This window comes from Sphaeramia orbicularis, chromosome 14 (genome assembly GCF_902148855.1).
Source record: "Sphaeramia orbicularis chromosome 14, fSphaOr1.1, whole genome shotgun sequence".
Taxonomy (NCBI): domain Eukaryota; kingdom Metazoa; phylum Chordata; class Actinopteri; order Kurtiformes; family Apogonidae; genus Sphaeramia; species Sphaeramia orbicularis.
The window spans coordinates 42,876,143-42,899,444 of record NC_043970.1 but is presented as its reverse complement, the minus strand read 5'-3'; the positions used below and the strand labels follow the sequence as shown (position 1 = coordinate 42,899,444).

The window sequence follows — 23,302 nt, the reverse complement described above, 5'->3', positions numbered from 1 at the left end:
GAAACAGGCAAGAAAATGTTGAAAAATAAACTAAGTAATCAAAAAATGTAACAAAAATGAAGGAAAACTAATTAAATAACCAACACAATGAACCAGAACAGCCAATCCCCCCCATAACTTTTTTGAGTTTTCATGCTAACAGACAGACAAACAAACTAGAAGCACTCGGAGAGCGCAGACCTCCGCCAAGGCTGATCAGTGCCCCCCCATCACCACCAAAATTTAATCATTTCTTCCTTATCCCATTTCCAACAAACCCTGAAAATTTCATCCAAATCTGTCCATAACTTTTTGAGTTATGTTGCACACTAACGGACAGACAAACAAACAAACTAACTAACTAACAGACAAACAAACCCTGGCAAAAACATAACCTCCTTGGCGGAGGTAACTATGAGCCCTTGGAATCATCATCACTTCTCTTTTCCTAGTTGATGGTTGGCTGTTAGTGCAGAAAAGCGCAGTGATACTAACACTGTGCGAAGTCCGTGGTGTCATTGCGCCATCTGGCCGCCAGGTGTCGCTGTGCCTCCACTGAGCCGTGACCTCCGGTGTAATTCCAAGAAGAAGAGAGTCCATAGTGTTTTCCTGGGTGGATGGCCTGCTCTGGATCTAGCCTGTCAAAACTGCTTCAAAGCGAGAGCAACGTGGAGTAAAGACCAAGTGAAGTGTATGTTGAGACTTATTACATTTTATAACAAACCTCATCTGTCGTATATTTGGATTCGCTGAGCAGCCTGTGAGTGTAGCTAACCAGAGTAGCCCGTTTCTGCCATGAGTCGCTACTAGCGAGGCTACATCAGTTCAAGGCAGAAGATCGCTAAAGTAAGACAGTGTTTACTAATAATAAACAAACATTTCCAACATATAAGGTCAGGCACATGCTTGTAGCGCTTCCGTAGAGTAATTCACAAAGTTCAGAGTGAAGTATGGCAAGAGTACGTGGAATCTTTGGGGCAAACGAAAGAGTAATGTGCGAGATTGTTTGTTAAGAGATCTAACTAATAAGTAACTACTAGTGAGCTTTACGTAGCTGCTAGTTAACTTGAAACGTAAATAACATGTATTGGAAATGTCGGTGCTACATGTTAGTTTGGTTCTGTTCTTTTGCTCTGAAAATGTTGTTTTCTCTTCAAACTCATCCTGGTTTATTGTACAGGTACACATTTCTTAGCTTCTTTATCTCCCGTAAACCGTCAGTTGAAAGTTAACTTATCTCTGTTAGCTTATTGCTAACTGCTGTCAGCGTTTAACTGCTAGCTAACTAACGCTAAGCTAATAGACAACACCTACGAGATTAGCTGATAGTTTTGACTGTGATTTATTTATTTATTTTTTTTTTTTTTGAGGTCGTATTTAAATCATCTTTTTCCCATCTCTGAAATTCTCAGTCTGTTTCATTGCCAACTTTTGTGTTTGTGTCAATATCAACTAGTTTATACTTAGTTTTAAATGTACTAGTGTAGACCAGATCTCTTATGTTTGACGATCAGAGCTGAACAAATCTCCTTCACTGATTGTTTTCTTTTCCCGTATATAGACACAGATGGGGTTAAATACGAGACTTCTTTTGTACACTCTGTCTCTGTGGGAGTCCAAACAAAATGAAACCGTTATAACTTAATTCGGCTCAAACCAGATCTGTCCCTACACTGACTGACAGAGTTTATCCCTCAGGCCTTACTGTGGCTGTATGTGGATCATCTAGAATCACAGTCCGGCTTCTTAAAACCAGTTCTAGGTCATAGTCTCTGTCCTACATGTTTATAGTACAAAGGTAGAAAATGTATTCTTGAGCAAATGTATTAATACATCACTTTGGATGCGGAACCTTTACTTGCTGTTAACAGACTCAGACCTGCAGTCCATGTAGATTTCAAGTGAGTTAGACTACTAGAGTAATAGAATAATAACCTATAAATAGTGACAACTCAGTTTTTTTCCCTTTAGTTAAATGTGAACTAGTTAAAACTTTACATTTACAAACTGTCCTTTCACAATAAAATGTGAATAACCTGAACAACCATCTACAACCATCTGCAATGTCCTAATGTCTTAAAGTAAGTGTAATTTTAACAATATTCTGCCTGTTACTAAATGTTTTGTGCCTATGTAGATCCACTGTGATCTGCAAGTTGGAGGTCACATGTATAAATGATAAGCTGAGACATATTATTGTTGAAAATGCCCTTATTTTTCTTACTTACTTTCAGACTGTTTATAGTTGTTCAGGTTATTCACATTTTATTGTGAAAGCATAGTTTATAAATGTCAACATTTTCATCATGTAATTATGTTTTTCCATTAAAATTAGTGTGACACCTCTACTTTAAATCTTTTCAGTTCTGTAATGAAGATTTCACACATAGTCGGGATGAATTAAAAAAACAAAAACAAAATATACAAACATCCAACTTGTAATTTTAATGTTTCATAGTGGTACTTTGCTAATAACTATCCTTTCTGTTGTTTTCATCTTGTTGAAGACAAATTGATGTTGCACTCAATTTTTTTGTTTAAATTGAATGTTGTGAAACCTTGCACAAGCTTTCACCCCCAAAACTGAGCAAAATAAGACTTAAATCACAAAAGCACACACTGCAAGTGTGATGACAGGAAGTTTGTGTTGCTGCCATCTTTGTATGTCTCTTAAAACAGGTTCATCTTGGTCGGTCTTTATTGTTATGTTATGCCTTGTATGCCTTTTTACATCTTTTACACAATTTAAAATTAAAATTTTAAACCACAAAAACATGTTTTGTCTTCAACTTTAGCTAAAAAAAAAAAAAAAAAAATCACCCTTTACACTCAAAAAGGGTAACTTTTAACATTAACTATCATAATTATCAATGCTGAATGTTGTGAACATTTTATCACAAAGTAGTTTTTTGTGTGACTAAATCGTACAGGTTTTCAAGTCTTTGACTTGTTGTGTTGAGACCTTGAGCCATATTTTTTAAATATCTACTTCACCTCCACTCACTGCTGCCATGTGTTGAGTTTTCTTTTCCTGTTTTCGTCTCTCTCAGCAGGTGCTGCTCATATTTGACATCAGTGACTGAGAACTGAACAGGCCAAGAGAGAAACCCACTGTTCCCCTCCCCGACCTCCCAATCCTGACCCTCTCTGAAACACATCTCTCAAAATGAATGAAGTCAATATAGTCAGAGAGGGCTGGCTCCAAAAAAGAGGTAAGGAGTGTAAGGATCATAATTCACAGTGCATCACATCGCAACACCCCCTTCCCCAAATGACTCCTTAATGTCTTGGGCAGGTGAATACATCAAGACGTGGCGGCCCAGATATTTCATCTTAAAGAGCGACGGTTCTTTCATCGGCTACAAGGAGAAACCTGATCTGAATGACCAGAGTTCACCACCTCTCAACAACTTCTCAGTGGCACGTCAGTCCTTCAGAAAATACCCCATAGCACACAATTTTTGATCAGCATCACTTTCTGCTCAACATAGCGCAACAGCTTGCTTTAAAATCCCCACTGTGTGCTTTTCCTACATTTCCAGAATGCCAGTTAATGAAGACTGAAAGACCCAAACCAAATACCTTTGTCATCCGTTGCCTACAGTGGACCACATTCATCGAACGAACCTTTCACGTGGACACGAATGAGGAGAGGTAAGGACAGGGTAAAATTATGGTGAGGGCGAACAATATTCAAACCATCGAAATTTCTCTATTTAATGCAGTTATAATTCAGAAATTCACATGAAGATTTCACTGGAAACTGCTTAACGCGAATGCCTTTTATTTATAATGTTAACTATAAATATGACAGAACTCATTTCTTGGTGGAATTCAGTCGATGGTTCTAAACAGACACGGATCCCTCTGGAAGAAGATTATAATTATTTAAATTATATTAACATGACAGAAACTCCTCACTATCCTGATAATCAGTTTTTTGTTGATGCTGCTCATTGTCCTTAATTTTTTTTGTTTCACTGAACAATTTGGCTTGAGTTCATCTTCATTGGTGTGGCATGATGTTGGTTAAGCAAATGATTCTCATGATTTTTTTTTCATAGTGCAAAGCCAAAGAAAATCAACCCAGTTTGGACAAAAAAAAAGTTCTTTGTCAGACGATATCTATATGTATCACAGATATAAATCAAGTCAGTATTTTTGTCAAGTTCAAATTTTCTGTGTCTCATATGTTAGTTGTGAAGTCATCAGAAGGTTATTTTTGATGTAAATCTGTTTTATTTTCTGTCAGAGGTTGAACATGACATGAGCATGATGTGCTGAAGAACATTATACACCTGTTTCAGATAAATAAAACAGGTGCATATATTTAAAACTAAACTAAAACTCTGACCAGCAGGAAAAAGCTTTGAAGTTTTAAGAGAACACAAACAAAACAGACCATCTTCACCAAACACTGCCGGGGGTATACCTAACTTAACCTAACTTAATGTGGCTCTAGCGTGATTGGTTCAGTGCAGCACTACTTAATTACTTAATTCTGTCCTTGGGTGGGTTTCTATGTTTTTATGCTTTTATGTTTTTATGTGATAGGTAGAAAACACATCTTGTCTTTTAATTCTACTTCTTTTTAATCTAACTTATTCACAGCAAATATCTATCTATCTATCTATCTATCTATCTATCTATCTATCTGTCTGTCTGTCTGTCTGTCTGTCTGTCTGTCTGTCTATCTATCTATCTATCTATCTATCTATCTATCTATCTATCTATCTATCTATCTATCTATCTATCTATCTATCTATCTATCTATCTATCTATCTACCTACCTACCTACCTACCTACCTACCTACCTACCTACCTACCTACCTACCTACCTACCTACCTACCTACCTATCATTGTCTGTTCTTATATCTGTCCAAACGTGGACGAATGAATTCTATTGAAATTGTATCGAACATGTCTCATATTTCTATCAAAGAAAAGTTATTTTGCAATGTATATCTTTCTCACCCAGCCCTATTTTATGGCATTTGCTTTGTGTGAAAATACTGTCTACTTAATGTAGATCTGGGTGTTTTTCTTCTTAGAGAGGAGTGGATGCGGGCAATTCAGTCTGTGGCCAACAGTCTGAAGATGCGCGAGGAGGAAGACGAGGAGCCCATGGACGTGTTCGGTTCTCCCAGTGAATGCAGCCTGGAGGAGATGGAGGTGGCTATGTCGAAGAGTCGCACCAAAGTGGTAAGAGTTCTGGACATGTGACAGTGAACATCAGTTGGATTCTGGGGCTGTAAGAATGTACACACAATAATGTGGATTTACATTTAAAGCAGGGGTGTTAAATGCATTTTAGTTGAGCCCTGTTTGATCTCAAATGGGCTCAACTAGTGAAATGACAAGAAAATAACTTATAAATAATGGCAACTCCAAACTTGTCTGTATGTTTTGGAGTGAATGAAAGTAAAATCACATAATGAAAACATTTGCATCTAAAAACTGTCCTTTAAAGACATGAACACACACAGCCATGAGCAACCTGAAATTTCTAAAGAAAAATAAGTGCAGTTTCAATATTATTATGCCATAGCTTCTTATTTATACATGTGCATTACAACTTACAGACACCAGTGGAGCCACAAAGGCACAAAACATTTAGTAACGGACGTAATATTGTTAAAAATGTACTTAAGACACTTAAGGTTGTCCATATTTGTACAGGTTATTCACATTGACATATTCATAGTTTGTAATTGAAAACATTTTAAAGTAGTTTTACTTTTTTACACTAAAACAAAAGGGAAAAATTCATTCCACCGGGCCGTAAATTTAATATATTTTTTAAGGTTTAGACATAAGGGAAGGTATTGACTCACTGAAAACGAAGACTTGGTGCCAAAAAGAAAAGCAATGTCAGTTATCTGGAATTATTTCAGCTACAAGAAGGATGAAACTGAAACACGTGCTCTGAATGAGAGAAAACACTACTAATTTGTTTGGCTATTTACGTTGGCATTACACAGCTGTTATATCCTCTGGAGTAGTTTTTCATATTGCAATATATATCACAGGGTTAAAAAAAAAATCGCAATGTCCGTTTTTTCCAGTATCGTGTAGCCCTCACTCATAGTGGCCCATATTTCCCTAGTTATGCCTTATGCAAACTACTTATCTACCTTTTTTGTGTTCCTCATTTAAAAATGGGTGTTTTTATATTTGCCTGTCGGTAATGACTCAGGATTTCTCTCTCAGATGACATTTACTGGTGCTATATTCATTGTCCAAATTTCCTGTCATCCTATGAATGATCTATAAATAAATTCTCTTGTGTGCTTTTCAGACAATGAGTGACTTTGAGTATCTGAAGCTGCTTGGCAAGGGGACGTTTGGGAAGGTGATTCTAGTCAAAGAGAAGTCCACTGGAGTACATTATGCCATGAAAATACTGCGCAAGGAGGTCATCATAGCCAAGGTAAGTCCAAAGTGTCTGTGTGCATTCAGCTTCTTTCTGGCTTCACGTTAGCTGCATGTAACCCTGTTTTTGGAGAAATGGAGTGTGTCAATTCAGGCTATGATGATTCAACTGTGTAGATGCATGTGGCCTGTTCAAGTGGAGCAGTATATTTTATGTTGTGTAAGAATTGTTTTTGACTGCGGTGTGTGATTACAGGATGAAGTGGCCCACACAGTTACAGAAAGCAGAGTGTTACAAAACACACGACACCCTTTCCTCACTGTGAGTACCTTAGCAAAACTGTGCACTTTATACTTACAGCCCTGCAAGGGTACTATTGGTAAAGCTCAAAGTGCTGCTTTTCGATTTGTTGCATTCCGCAGTACTTGGTTTTTTGGTATATCTTGTAAAGGCCATGGCTTTAGTGCCTTCTGTATTAGAGAAGTCAAAATGAGCCACAAGAGCCAGTGCTGTCCTTCTGAATTCAGATATTGTTGGCTAAGATGTATTCTTATGTATTAGAATCATAGATTTATGGAAGAGGATTAGGGCCATTGGAAAAACAAAAAATTAAGGTCCAATAACTTTTTTTTAATTAATATTCTGAGATTAAAGTCAGAATTCTGAGATTAAAGTCAGTCTTCTGAGAAAAAAGTCAGACTTCTGAGATTAAAGTCAGAATTCTGAGGAAAAAAGTCAGAATTCTGAATGTGTTGAATGAAGATGAAACTCATCACATTAACTCATCTCTCACTCATCACACAAACAAACAAAAGACGAAATCAATCAGCATTTACATATGTCAGCACAATGAATAATAACAAAATATGTACTGTAATTTGGACCTTAATTTATTTTATTTTTTCTCCAGTGGCCTTAATCCTCTTCCGATTAGATTAGATTAGATAGAATTTTACTGATCCCTTGAGTAGAACCTTCAGGAAATTATATGTCAAGGGTTGCGTGTAAAATGTTAATTTAACAATAGAAAAACCACTTTTTTTTTAAATTTTCAATGCAGTTTTGCTACACATAGTCCAGTTTCATTTCTCCTGCTGCTGTCGTGGCCAGGACACTGTTACAAAAGAATCTCAAGGAGTTTTTTCCTGGTTAATTAAAGGTGAAATAGAAAAAAAAATGAAGTACAAAAATTTCACAATACTCAAGTGTTTTGATATTTTCTTATGGCCCTGATTTATAGTGTTGTGTCCTTCAGATCTGTGATATCTGTGATATCTGCATGAAATAACTGGAGCTTGAGTTGATGATGAGCACCAGATGCATATTCTTAATAAATGGAGGAATCAGTGGCTCTTATGTTAAGAATAGTTCTTTAGATACTCAGGTTCTCAGGAAAGACTTCATTCATGGGAACTAAAAATGTAAAATGAAGCCACATATGACATCATGTATGATACAAAATCAGTATTATTATTCTGCAAATGCTTTTTTTTTATCATTATACATCATGAACTTTTAACATGAAGAGAAAAGAAACAATTTTACCTAATTTTAAGTCCTTTTCAGTTGACTTTGTGATGCGTAGTCCATGTTTTTTATTAGATTTTAGCATTTTTAAAACTGTTTGTTTTTTTTGTTTTTTTTAGTCTTAGTACAAAGTATTTTTCACTCCCAATTATAGCTTTAGTCTTATTTTTTCTGATCTAGTGATTTTCCCACTGTACACTCACTACTGTCACAACCAGACTGTTCTGATATGCGTCTCCACGTGCTTTTGATTTACTTTTTGCACGAGATTAAGTTAAAAAGAAAGCAATTCGATTGTCATGTTGGTTCATGTAACATTCCATCAAAGATGTTTTCATTAGTTAATTGTGTTATGTGTCATTATCTATTTTTCTTTCCTCAGACACTGAAATATGCCTTTCAAACCCATGACCGGTTGTGTTTTGTAATGGAATACACCAACGGAGGCGAGGTGAGATCTCACATACACATTTGACAGTCACATGGTGATACACAAACGTCCCTTTATGTCAGCAGATCATCTCCAGCTGATAAGTGTTTGACTCCATCTGCTCTCGCCTCTTTCAGCTCTTTTTCCACCTGTCACGTGAGCGAGTGTTCACAGAAGATCGGGCACGCTTCTACGGCGCAGAGATTGTGTCTGCGCTGGAGTACCTCCACTCACGTGACGTTGTTTACCGCGATCTGAAGGTGATTGTGTTGTTATTATGCACCTGTTATTATGTATCATGTCTTTAGAGCGTGGATGTTGAAACCTGCTCATCTGAAATATTTTTTAGACCTCTAGTGTTTTTATTCTGCAGCCTAATGTAAAGGTTATTTTGTTGCCTCTATAGTACTGAAAAACAACAGAACCTATAATAACATTTAAAGGTTTTAAAGATTATCTAGATGAATACAAAATGTGTGTAGGTTTTTTTTAAAGATGAAAATAGTAAGCTGTGGAAATAGTAAGCCTCTCCAAGTGCATAAGATGGAAGACAACCAGTTATGCAACTGGTTTTGTTGAAAGAACAGAGGGTTGATGTGGTGGTTGAATATAGGGCACCGATAAAAACACACATAACACATAAAAACACACTTAATGCATAAAAAACACATATAACATAAAACACACATAACAAATAAAAACACACTTAATACATAAAAAACACACATAGAAACACACTTAATACATAAGAAACACACATAACACATTAAAACACACTTAATACATAAGAAACACACATAACACATAAAAACACTCGAGATGTCGCAATATTAAAATTTCATATCACGGTCATTATTATTGCGGTATTGTTGAAATGAGCTCAAAATGTTCAAAAAGTACTAATACTCACACTGAAATAATTTAACCAAATTTTATGTTGAAAAAAACAAATAAAATAACACGCACAATGTACTTTCTGTTGATAGGAACATTAAAATATTAACATGTAAACATTAAACATACAAATGTGCATATAAGATGGCACCTTATTCCCAGAAGCACATAAAAACACACACATAACACATGAAAACACTGTTCAAATTTGAAATGTAACAATATTAAAATTTCAAATCACGGTTATTATTATCATGATATTGTTGAAATGTGCTCAAAATGTTCGAAAAGTTCTAATACTCACACTAAAATAATTTAACCAAGTTTAACCAAGAAAAAACAAATAAAATAACAGGTACAATGTACTTTGACAAAAACATTAAAATATTAACATGTAAATATTAAGCATACAAATGTGCATTATAGATGGCACCTTATGGCCATAAGAGATATCTGCACTAGTGGTGGAAAATTATAGGATTTGATCAATGCCACTGTCGATTCTGCCTCACAATCCAAAGCCTTATCAATTCTCCTATTGATTCCTGAGTGGTTTTTTTGAGTGGAAGAAAAAGTAGTTGGACAGGTCATAGTGGAGCTTGTTTGTTTAGAGGCCAAACATTGCAAACTGCACATGTGCGCCTGGAGTGCCACTGCTTCTCCATGAAATGAGCAGTATCAGCGTGAGTTTTCAAAGTGCTGTAATCGAACATGATTTTAATGGTAACTAGAAAAGCACTCAGAGAGCGCAGACCTCCGCCAAGACAAATCAGCCCCCGTCACCACGAAAATTTGATCATTTGTTCCTTGAGCCAGTATCAACATTTCCTGAAAATTTCATCAAAATCCATCCTTAACTTTTTGAGTTATCTTGCTAACAGACAAGACTGACAAACCCCCATGAAAACATAACCTCTGCCGTTACACTTGGCGGAGGTAATTAGAATTTAAATGGTAATAGTAACTGTTGGGAATTTTACCGCGGTTTATCGTTATACTGGTGCTCGTTGCATCCCTAATTCAAATTTGACACACATTTTCTTTACCATTAGAAGAGATGCAGAGGTTGAATTTCAATTTCTTTTTTTTTTTTCTTTTTTTTTTTTTTTTTTTTACAGATTTTGGAAACTGGGAACTTACTGATTTTTCCTAGACTTTTCTCCTAGAAAACTATTCACCCAATTCTTTTCAAGTTTGACATACATTTTCTTTACCAGCTGGAGAGGCACAGTCTAATGGATAAATTTAAATTTTTTGAGATTTAAATTTTTTCAAGAGATTGAAAATTAAGACTTAGACAGAATTAATGTTTGTCTTGGTTTGATTGAACTACCCAAAAAGGACAGTAATTTAGTTTAATCTACTTTACAATTATCTTTAATGTAAAATTCAAACTGACCAGGCAGGATATCAGTGAGCAGGAGGGACAAAGTGTTGTGTGGCGGGGTATTGGTACACTCCACTTACTTTTTCACTTGTTTACAGACAGAACACAGATTTGCTTTTTCTTTGTGACAGAAAGTTAAAATCGGTTTCTTCAGGCTGCTTTTCCCCCAAATAAAAGTATCTGCAACTGATTAGAAAAGAGGGAACATTCTGAATCTTATGATAAAGGTAATTCATTTGAGTCGGAGACATTTATAGGTTACAGTTCGGAGTTTTAGACCTGCAGTAATGCTCCTGTTCCATGACTGGGACTTTGCTTTGTTTATCTTGGACACACTTGCATCTGCAGATGATGCAATACCGTCCTACTGATGGTCTGAAAAGTGTGGTGTATGCCAAAATGTGTCAGCAAAGGCATAGATGTAGAAAACTGTTGGGAATAAACCTATATGCTTCTGTGACTCCTTTAAAAATTGAATTACTGATCATCCAGAATGCATGACTGTATCCATTATATCTTTCAGCTGGAGAATCTGATGCTGGACAAGGATGGCCACATTAAAATCACAGATTTCGGCCTGTGTAAAGAGGGTATCACATCTGACGCCACCATGAAAACCTTCTGTGGAACTCCTGAGTACCTGGCACCTGAGGTAAGTCGCAGCTTTGGATTGTATTGTATTTGTATTTATTTACAATGGTGTGCAAAAATATTAGAACACTTGTCAAATCTTAAGAAACTGGTGGTTTATTTGTTCCCAGAGCCTGAATTTCACTTTTTTGCCATTGTAAAAGGTAAAGGCAAAGGTACTGAGAATATTTCACCCACAAATTTATCAGTCCAGTCCTTTTTTTTTTTTTTTACATTTTACTCTGATATTTAGTGTGGATCCCCTTGGCAACAAGCACATCTTTCTGGCATTGTGTCAATGTATTTTCTGAGAGTTTCAACCCCAATGTCATTCCACACTCTCAGAAGCTCATTCCAGAGAGTTTCCTTAGAGTTTCCTTAGATTGTTGCCAAGGGGGTCCACACTAAATATTAGAGTAAAATGTTTAAAAAAAAAAAAAAAAAAGGACTGGACTGATAAATTTGTAGGTGAAATATAACCAAGACAGTTTATACAATACATGTGTGCAGAGATTAGTCCAGTACTTAGTTTGTTTGACCAGACTGGAGTCTTTGACTTAGACACTAGAATGCATATTGGCATATGCATATGTATATTGTTATGCCCGTGTTGACCCATAACCTGCAGCTCAGCCAGGTTTGGGAAAGCTTAGTAGAAAATACCACAGGTTTTGGTGGGTTCAGCCAGAAAGTTAAATAGCAGAATTCTGACTAAGCTGTAAATATCGTAAATATACTGTGATTATTACTCCACCCTCCATCTCTCTCAAACACAAACCCTGGTGGGTGCAGGACCTTTTTCCCTGGGTGTCAATAATCTGCACTATTGAACTACCGTGCTTTCATGCTGTGTGCCTGCTGTCCAGTGATCCCACTCATCTCCATGAAGTCAGCCCTTGAATGTCAACATTCATGAAGAACAAAGTGTGCCTTGCAGGAAAATCTAAAGTCGTAGACAAATTTATGGAGTTCTTTCCAATGCCATGTCCAGTAATGGGTTTAACTCATATGGCACAAGGTTAAATAAATTGAAAAAATGAGGCAGTGGATGCAGACTCTGTCATCGCTCACAAGGAAAACATCTGCAACACAGCAAAAGCAGATAGGTCTGCTCTGTTATTGGGCTATAAACAAAGCATTGAAATATTGAATTGGCATCTCAGCTGATATGGACAAACGGCTTCAATGTGTGTTTGAATACGGGTTCAAGTTCGCGGTTTGTGAGTCAAGTTCAAGTGTTTAAGTATGTGCAGCCGCAATGTTAATATGTAAAAAATATTTAAATTTAAATCAAAATTTATGTAAATACTTATAGAAATAGCAGATTTTTTTCTTTCTTCTCTTAATGTTATTTTTCACAAGTGTACATTTCCTATTTTCTGTCTTCCCTGCACTTTATTTTTGTATCTGCTGCTGTCAACTGTGCTATCTTACCTTACCTTACCTTACTTTACTTTACCTTACCTTACTTTACCTTACGTTACCTTACTTTACCTTACCTTACTTTATTTTACCTTACCTTACCTTGTTTTACTTTATCTTATCTTACCTTACCTTACTTTACCTTACCTTATTTTACCTTACCTTTCTTTACCTTTTTCTACTTTACCTTATGTTATCTTACCTTACTTTACTTTACTGTACCTTACCTTATTTTACCTTACCTTACTTTACTTTATTTTACTTTACCTTACCTTGTTTTACTTTACCCTATCTTATCTTATCTTATCTTATCTTATCTTATCTTAACTTGACTTACTTTACCTTACCTTACCTTTCTTTACTTTATTTTACTTTACCTTACCTGATTGTACTTTATCTTATCTTATCTTATCTTATCTTATCTTATCTTATCTTATCTTATCTTATCTTATCTTATCTTATCTTATCTACTTTACTTTACCTTACTTTACTTTACCTTATCTTAATACTTTTCAATCGTCTTACCAGTCTGAGTTGATGTCAGTATTCCACACATTCATACATCACTACCACACACTGAGCTTCACTACACTGCTGCTCTTACGCTGAAGCAAATTTAATGAATAGATTTTTTCCATGCAAAGTGCAGCGTGCTTGGTATTTTTTGTTATATGAATGGACGTGTGTCATTGCACAGAGTAAAACCTCCTATTAGGAAACTCTCCAGATTGGACATTGCTTCTTTTCCATGGATCTGGCCTATCTGTATCCATATGATGTGACCTGTATTTCCCAAACATCTCAGAAGCACTGGGAATCGCACTGCAAGTGAAGCAACACCTAAAAATACTCCTCACGCACAGAAGGACTGTAGAGTTATTTATGAAACTTCTCCTGCACTTTGCAAGCCCACGTTTGAGAGCAAATGACGCCAAAGCTCTGTGACACATCCATAAAGTTAGATACATGATAATGCATTTCAGTTTTCCTCTGATTGAACACAGAGAGAAACCAGTAGATGTCTGATAAAGAAAAGCTGATTTCCAGAAAGCTGAGATAATGAACGGCAGCGAGTTGACTTTAGGTACAACCATGAAGCACACACACAGAATGTACGGCTGATAATGTGTTTATCACATGCCCACAGCATTACTTAGCCTTAACACAAGTAAAAATAGCATTAACTGCACCGAATAGCAACCACAGAATCAGGTTTGTTTCCCTCCCACTGAGGAAATGAGCCACATGTAACTAATCCTGGTCTGTGGGTGGAAAGTGGAAGGTCCATTCCACCATTCGGAGGCTGTCAGCGAAGACTAGGGGGTCCTGAACTCATTCACTTTCTGTGTTAATGTTGTTTTATGCTACAATGAACTTCACGCTTCAGTTAATGTCAGGCTCATCATCCACAGGAGAGTAGGTTCAATTATTTTTGCTCTTCTATAATTTCAGTCTTAGGACACCAGCTTCATCTGCTTGTTGATTATCAGCTGTTTATTTATTTATTTTTTTTAACATTGCTTGGAAAGTGTAGTAAGAAACTGGACACACAGCAAAGTCACTTATTGATTTTAATCGATCAACCTTTTGTAACAGGAGAAGCAAATGAGTTGGAGAACTTTTTTCTTACATATATAAATGTTTTATTGGATTTTCATACACACATGGTAATATCCAACATGTACAATATTTCCAAGTGTTGGAGTTGAAGGCAGTAGACAGTTGTTTCTGTAGAATGTATCCAGACAGTAACAATTTTAATCTAACCTAAATGACTTCTGTGAATGAACTATAATAAGCCATTATCCCTTCCCACCCACAAGTAAAACAAAACACAAACACAGAAGGAAAAGAAACAAAACAAAACCCCCCACGAATGTCAACTGCTGGATTTACAATAAAACAAATAAGATTAAAGTAGGTAATCAAAACCAACTAGGGAATTTGGGGGGGGGGGGGCATCTAGTCACTCTGGGTGAATTATAATTCTATCTAAATGCTCTAAGAAGCGCTGCCAGGTTTTGTTGAAGACCGTACTAGAACCTGCAATAGACGATCTAGTCTTCTCAAGTTTGATATGAGTTAAGACTTCTCTAAGCCAAGTTTTAGAACATTTTGAGGCAACTGAGATAATTTTTTTTTCAAACATATTTTTATTGAACTTTCTTTAGCAAAGCAGGTGTGACAAGGACAATGTAAAACAGACTAACAATAATACATAGCATACAGACAATTAAAAAAAAAAAAAAAAAAAAAAAGGACAAGAGTTCAGAGAGTTCAAAAAGAGACAGATATCATATCAAATTATGGCTGTGCATGTTTTTCCCAGGAGATGCAGGTTGTTTAAGGAAAAAAAACAATTAACTTTTAAAATAAATGTTCTGCATTTTTCAGGTTCAGACAGATTCTAAAATGAGCTCCAGGTCGTGGCATTGTCAAAGTTTTCTTATGTGTAACATTTTTGTCCTTGTTCAGAGTTCCTGCAAGGTCTTAAAAAATCTAAAATCTTGAATTTACAAATCCATATTTAATACCTTAAAAAGTCTTAAAAGGTATTAAATTTGATATGGTAGGTCTTAAGTTCTGTTGCCATAAACTTGTTGGCTGTGTTGTGTTTAAATGTGTTTTACGATGTCCAAGCTCTAAGGACAGTAACATTAGTCTACTCAGTTCCACCCGTTCCAATACGATGATTTATATTGAAATTAGGAACCAATTCTCACGAACTTTGCTGCCCAAAGTGAGAAATGATCACAGAACATTCAGCCCAACACACGTGCAGCCATTAATCACACGTGCGTCACCCGTGAAAGCTGAATTTGGGAACTTTAAGGGACAGCTGGTGAGTGAAAAGTAAGCATGAGGAAGTTCAAATGTACATATGTACATGTCCTTGCATATTTGCACAAGAGTAATATTTGCACTCAATGTCTTAGCACTGTGACAGTATTTTTTTTCTTTTCTTAATTAATAAATCACAGTTTATTATTACTGACTTTCTTCTTGTCAAAAAACGTTACTTTTCTTCATGGTATTTGTCCAGTATGATTAAGAGCGGCGCCCTCTGGTGGATTGATTGAGAAATGCTCATTCCAACACATTAAATGTCAGTAGCAGCACTTTGTTCCAGTCAGACTGATGACAACGACAATGAAGCACATTTTCAAAAGTAACTAAGAATTGTAATGGTAATTTTAAGTACTCATATCGGTACTCGGTATTGGCAAGTAATCAAATGTATGTACTTGTACGTGGTCTGGAAAAAAGTGGTATCGATGCATCCTTATCTATCATCTATAAAAAGAGAATTCACTGTAATTCACTGTCCAATAATCTTCTGCACCAGGAACAGCTCAAACCACATGTCATCAAACTATGTCTTCTGTTGAAAACTGTCCTGAAGACGCCACTCTGTCCTTCCTCAGGTCCTGGAGGATAATGACTACGGGCGTGCAGTGGACTGGTGGGGTCTGGGCGTCGTCATGTACGAGATGATGTGCGGCCGCCTTCCTTTCTACAACCGGGATCACGAGCGTTTATTCGAGCTCATCCTCATGGAGGAGATCCGTTTCCCCAGGAACCTGTCACCCGAGGCCAAGTCTCTGCTGGCCGGCCTGCTCAAGAAAGACCCCAAGCAGAGGTAGTTCGACCCGAGAACCCCTGTGTGTGTTTCTGTGTGTACTGGGTTCCCACAGTCATGAAGTAAATGTTTAATGATGCAGCTCCTGTCATCTCTGGGCTTCAGAAGGTTTTAATGAGACTTTGTGAAATACAAACATTAGAAAAGTGGGTTTTCCCTTAATTCACTTGTAGACCTTTTTTCTCAGGGGAGTATGTTTCTATAACCTTCTGAAGACTTGACTTCACACATATGTCATTGGGGTTTTTTTTGTTTTGTTTTGTTTTTTTTTTTACAATTTTTATTTATTTCTCATTTTTATCAGTATTATACAATCTAATCTCCTCAGGTTAAGGAGAAAGAAACACAAATGAAAAGAACAGTCTGTGTTTGTGTCAGAATATGTTAAGGTCCCTTCATAGACACTTTTTTCCCAGAATGTCAGCCATTTTCCACAGTTTTTTATAAAGACATTTCCTTTCAACTTCAGTTTATATGTAAGATGTTCCATGACAAGTATATCATCTCTGATTTACAGCCATTGTTTGTAAGATGGAGCATCAGTCTTAAGCCAGTCCTTTGTTATGGCCTTCTTCCTGGCCACCAGGAGGATCTTGACAAGGAAATGTCATTGTTTTCACTCCGGATACATTTACATCACTGAAACTGAAGCAGAACAAAACCTGTCACATTAACAGACTGATGGGAAATGTTAAAGGCAAAACAAACTCTAGGTTTGTGGAAATTCAGGTGCTTTTTATTGTTGTTTATTTGACTACACTGCAAAAATTTAAATCTGACCAAGTGTATTTTTCTCATTTCTAGTCCAAATATGTCATCACACTTAAAATTAGAAAAAAAGACATAATCACCTAAAGAGTGGCTTTTCAGTGAGATACAAGAACTGATTTTTAGACAATAGATCTGGAAAATCTTATTTCAAAAAATCTTACCAAGATAATTTTCACTTGTTCCATTGGCAGATTTTTTGCTTAATTCAAGATATTTTTTTTTGCTTCATTCAAGTTTTTTTTTGTTGCTTATTTCAAGATTTTTTGCTTAATTGTGTGTGTGTGTGTATATATATATATATATATATATATATATATATATATATATATATATATATATATATATATATATATATATATTTTTTTTTTTTTTTTTTTTTTTTTTTTTTTTTTTTGTTTTGTTTTGTTTTGTTTTGTTTTTTGGTTTTGGTTTTTTTTTTGCTCAATTCAAATCTGCCAATGGAACAAGTGAAAATTATCTTAGTAAGATTTCTTGAAATAAGATTTTCCAGATCTATTGTCTATAAATCAGTTGTTATATCTCACTGAAAAGTTACTCTTTAGGTAATTATGTCTTATGTTAAGTGTGATGAGATATTTGGACTAGAAATGACAAAAATACACTTGGTAAGGTTTTGATTTTTTCCAGTGTAAAAACTCTTTTGCCTAATTTTTGTCCTACATTTGTAAAATCCTTGGAAAAATATGATTTATTATTATTATTATTATTATTATTATTATAAGTAGTAGTAGTAGGTAGTATATCTGTAAAAATGTGTGTGGGATCTTGGTGTACATTCATGTTTAGCTGTGAAATTCATTGTCATTTGCATTTTTGTGGATTCACAGGTTAGGTGGAGGTCCCAATGACGCCAAAGACGTAATGAGTCACATATTTTTCATCACCATCAACTGGCAAGATCTGGAACAGAAGAAGGTAAGGCCAGAGTTCCCATTACTGTCACACAAATGGATGATTAACCGTCCCTCTGACAAGTGAAGGCACTCTGAAATGTGGTCAAATACAGCTTACAGAGGCAGACTAATTTAGTCTCCTCTTTAGTTCCATATATGCACACATTCTGCAATAGACTCTTCTCTGCCATCATAGATTACATACCCATCCTGCATATTGGCATAAAGCATTTATTGCAAATCAGCAGTGGTGCAGTGGTCCCCGGAAAAGTGGATTTACTCTCAATTATTATTATTTTTTTTTAAGTAATTCAGATAAATGCCCTGTTTTAGAAACAGTGACATATCAGACTACTCTATTTAATGTACCCAAAAATCCATCAGTAGTATTATAAAATTATCATGACTTGATCAGGAGCAGTTTGTAGTTTTACTAGACACACAAGCAGCTGCAGGAATGGAAAATGACTCATTCTGAAACCACCTTAAAACTTACTTCAGAATTATGTATTCCATGAAAGTCTTTTATCTCGATACATGTCACTCACTTGAAAGACGTTTATTCTGCCTTGCTCATTTGCATTTCTAATGATCGTGGATCTTTCAACAAGACTTGCAGTGACCTGTCAATCAACTGCGGTGGAACTGGCACCTGAGGTGTCCAGTCAGGTTCCAGAGGTGGTCAGTGCTAGTTAGCAATATTTTCCTCGGCATGACCCGCCCTACTCTGCCTCTGATTGGCTCATCAGTCCTCATGCCTAAAGTTAACCAATTTAATCACTGAAGGCAGTGAGTACTAGCCATTTAGAGGCAGAGTAGGGCGGGTCATGGCTTCACCATCCTAGGAGAAAAAATGGGCAATTTGGCTCAGATACGACTGAATGGTGCACATCAGGGGGATTTAGAAGAGGGTATGCGCAATGACTGAAAAATAAGTAGGTATACTCTAGGGCTGCACGATATTGGAAAAAAAAACTGACATTGCAATTTTTTTTAACCCTGCGATATATATTGCGTATGAAAAAATACTCGAGAGTACATAATTGCTGTGTGGTGCCAACGTAAATGGTCAAACTAGTTGTATTTCCTTACGTGGCAACAGTTGCAAGGCACTGTCAACACAGAGCACGTTTCAGTTTCATCCTTCTTGTAAGTGAAATGATTGCAGATAACTGACGTTGCTTTTCTTTTTGGCACCAAGTATTCATTTATTTATTATTTTCTCTTGTTCATTGCTCATTTTTCAATATTGTTACCAGTGACTCACTCCAAACTGATTAAGAATGATTATGATTGGTGGATCGCTGTGCGTAGTGTGTGTCAGGTACCCAGGTTGACATTAGATGAGAACATGTTGAGTTCATTTGCCTCCTACATCGCAGAACCTGCGATTTGACTGTTGCGCACACGTACATCACGATGATGATGCTCAAACAATATATTGTGCAGCTCTAATATACTCCAGGTGAGAGGCAGAGATAAATGTCACAGACACAGACTTAATCCAATCAGAAGTCTGGGTTCAACAAACATTCACTGAATCGACATTTTGTTTGAATGCCGAGCACAAAAATGTTTGATTCTTGTTATGGTAATATTTCTTGTTACTTTCAGCAAATTTGGTGGAACTTATAGAACACATCAGTAAACTACCCTGCAGAAATTTTGGCAGCAGGATTAGATCATTTATAGTTAATAATAGGTCTGCAAAACTTGCGATATGCAATATGGGTGTACAGCATTGCGATAATGATAATATTGCGATATTTCTCGTTCACCTAAAGAAATACCAATTTCATTTACTAAGAAAAATGTTCCTTAACAATGTTAAAATGAGCCAATTGTTTGTATGCTGACATAATTATTTATAATCTTAGACCAAATACTGTGCTACTACAATCAATTACACAATTCTGTCCAAGAACCTGGTGATGCTGTTACCATAGACCTTCACACAAACGTAGTCCAATATTCTGTAATTTTATTCACATATAACAAAGTGTAAATGGCTTGAATGTATTTCATAATAACAAAAGTACCACCATGTAAGAGCTTTTAAAAAACACTATTTCATTGCTTGCCTGGTTTGGTAAATACTGCATAACAAAAACTAAAATCTTTAAATAGAATTGTTCAGGCCTTGCCCAAAGTTGTGCTCTGAAAATATTCACATCTTTTCAACATTAATAACATTTAAACTTACATTCAACAAGCAGCAGTAGCATTACTTCAGGGTTTTTTTGCCAGAAAAACTAGTATTATAGTATTAGAGTGGTAGAGAAAACCACTCTGGTACCCCATAGTGAGTGAAACACACTTAATGAAAAGAAAAGAAATTATAACACGTCGTTGCGATCTGAATATTGCACACTCCGTTATCGCAATACCGATATTTTTTCAATATATTGTGCAGCCCTAGTTAATAATAATTCATTTACAGGGATGTGTTTTTTAAGCGGTCATTCAAAGGAAACGCCGTGTCTCTGTCCTCCTTAGATTACCCCAATTTTCAAACCCCAAGTCACATCGGAGACGGACACCCGGTACTTTGACGAGGAGTTCACAGCGCAGACCATCACACTCACACCTCCAGACAAGCGTGAGTACCATGTGACCCTGGACAGTGAGCAGCATTGTTATAGCAGCGGTACCGCTCAATCACTGACCCCTGCTTTCCTCCTGACCTTTACAGAACTCAACCTGGACTGTGAGGACCCCTCCCAGCAAGCACATTTCCCCCAGTTCTCCTATTCTGCAAGCATAAGAGAGTGATGCATCTCCACCATACACACACGCACACACACACACACACACACACACACACATATACACAAACACACAGGCATACAAACAGGAAGCGTGATGGCTGCCTTGGCTGTCAGCTGCTCCAAACTGACCAGAATCTCTTTTATGGGGTTTTGGTCCCAGCAGGATCTAAGTGCCTAGGCTGGCGGCCATTTTGTTTTATACAGACCCCGTTTGTCCACACTACGGACAGAGCCTGGCCACATTGGCTGTACTGTATCAAACTGGACTTCAGTAGCTCACCTATCCATCAGCACAACTCGACAACCCAATCAGGACTCTAGCACCTTCAGATGGCCTTCAGTAACACACGACTGCTGCTGCTTTTTCAGACTGTCGAACCACCGCTCACTGTTTTCTCTCTCTCTCTCCCGTTCACGGTCTTTTGAAAAGCCATACGGTTTTTTTAACGCTGTTTCCAAGTGCTCTTCTTCAGAACTAGCTGTTGCCACTTGTTATAGACTGGTTCTTTAATGAGGGAGGAAGAAGCGTGGCAGTTTGTTGGCTATTTTTTTCTGCTAGGTGTGTGTGTGTGTGTGTGTGTGTGTGTGTGTGTGTGTGTGCGTGTGCGTTATTTTTTTATAAAACGGGGGCATCGAATCCAAACTGAATGTCATCAGTTTTATCGGAGCGAGTGCGTGAGAGCATGAGGTTTTGTGTGGATGTATTTACACGCCTTTGCTCACGGTGTGTCAGGAACAACAGACGAAATAGTGATATGAAATAACCCGGGCGTCTGCGTGGTGGAAACCTTTTTACAGACATCTACGACTGTATGCAACGAAAAAGAATCGCTTGTATAAGAGTTTGCTCATCTCAGAATGTGATCTCTGTTCACAGATCTGTCAAATGTGACAGCTAATGATGGAAATTGGGAATGCCGAAATACACAAGGTGTATATGTTATTTTTTTTAAGCAAGGATTTTTAATTCTGACACATTTTTTGATCTTTTTTGATCACCAAAATACACACCAGCCATGTGATTTAAGAGAGTCAATAAGCACTTGGTGATTTAAAGCAGACCTCATTTTTTTTCTGTGATTGGACCATGTTCACAGTGTAGCTAAAAGCATCTGCAGTCGGTGTCAGTGCTGTGATTTCAGCATCTGTGCCCAAGGTCCAACAGCTGGCTGCATTCTTAAACATTGAAATCTTTGCTGACAGGTAGTACCTGATGTTGAAATCTCAATTTATTCTTGATTCTGACTGAAATGTTGCTTTAATGCAGAGAATCAAAGCTGACAGTAATGTGCTTTTTCTTCAACATATAGTGCATCTGGCCTGATTTAACACAGACTTCTTTTGTTTAATGAAAAGGATGTGGTCATGTAAAAAAGAAAAGTAACTGTTCATTGTTTGTACTAATACTAAAAGTATTTCATCAACTTTAGTATCAAAAACAACTGTAAAGCGGCACAAAAACACATAAATCACCTACGTTTTATTTCCTCTTAGGTGCTTTGTAACTTCACATTCACCAAATTCTCCCAATAATGTTCATCCTTAAAAGTATATCATGACTATTTTCGTTAAAAATCACTAAAAACTCAGGCACTGGAATGTTCTAGAACACAGTTTGTTCAATTTCTGAGACCGTGTATGATCCAGTCTGACATATTTTAATTTCTACAACAGGAACAGTTTTTATAATAGGAAAATACAGAAAATAACAAGTCTTACTCTTTCATGGCATCCAACCTGCTGCTGCTGCTGCTGTGAATGTGCCGCTAAACTGGACACGGAGCTGCCGTACGCTGTGAACATGGTCCATTGTTGTTAGATTTTGTGTTTGAGTGCAATTGTGACTTGTTGCGAGGATGTCTTTTTATTATATTCAAATTGTTCCCAACTATTATAAAATCACTGCGTAACGAATAGTAACAAGGAAGGGGCGCACCATTTCAGTTAGTGGGTGTTTTACTGTAAATGAAAACGTGCCCTCCTTCGTACTGGTGCTATGCTGTGGAGTCACTGGTGAGAAACGAAGGGCCGCTGCAGACGACCTGCTCAACTTCCCGTTGCTCACAGAGCCTTCTGCCACATATGCTGTTGAGAAATAATTTCCGTTATTTTTGTCTTTTTATTTTTGTTTGTATTTTTCTCCCCCTTCTGGATTTACTTTTCGACTTTGCTGTCCTCCCTGATCCTTTCTTCTCCCAGAACCTTCTTCAGAGATAGTCTGAAATTAAGGAAATTCACAACGGTTGAAAGAAAATTTGTTTTTCGGTTACATTATTCTGTTCAAGCAATTTATTTCTATTTGTCTATGAATGTAATTCTGAAAGACAATGATTGAATACACGTTTTTAACTGTCTTAATACATGATTGTGTGTGAATGTGTCTTTTTTTGTTTAATTGGTGATACAGTTAAAGGTAGGGTAGGAGATTCTGGAAAAATACACAATTCAAAAGTCCAAACCCCTTTCTTCAGACTTCCCCTGAAGCCACGCCTCCAGAGTACTCACAGAGGGGGGAGGGACAAATGGCAGTTGAGCTTGATAGACACATCACCGTTCAATCATTTCA

General features: G+C 36.7%; 1 protein-coding gene across 4 annotated transcripts; it reads left to right on the top strand.

Moving 5' to 3' along the window:
• The first annotated feature begins 569 nt into the window (after positions 1-569).
• Positions 570-23,098, top strand: LOC115433142 (RAC-beta serine/threonine-protein kinase-like). 4 transcript variants are annotated; one of them, XM_030154405.1, is made up of 14 exons: positions 570-670; positions 3,033-3,191; positions 3,275-3,403; positions 3,522-3,633; positions 5,032-5,182; positions 6,279-6,410; positions 6,609-6,674; positions 8,263-8,331; positions 8,448-8,570; positions 11,115-11,243; positions 16,069-16,283; positions 17,903-17,990; positions 20,465-20,567; positions 20,661-23,098. In XM_030154405.1, the coding sequence occupies exons 2-14, from the start codon at positions 3,146-3,148 to the stop codon at positions 20,738-20,740; spliced, it is 1,443 nt and encodes a 480-aa protein (XP_030010265.1). In that variant the 5' UTR covers positions 570-670; positions 3,033-3,145; the 3' UTR covers positions 20,741-23,098. The 4 variants fall into 4 exon arrangements, with proteins under 4 accessions (XP_030010265.1, XP_030010264.1, XP_030010267.1 ...); XM_030154404.1 differs by having other exon boundaries at positions 3,030-3,191; XM_030154407.1 differs by lacking the exon at positions 570-670 and adding an exon at positions 680-825.
• Positions 23,099-23,302: the final 204 nt, after the last annotated feature.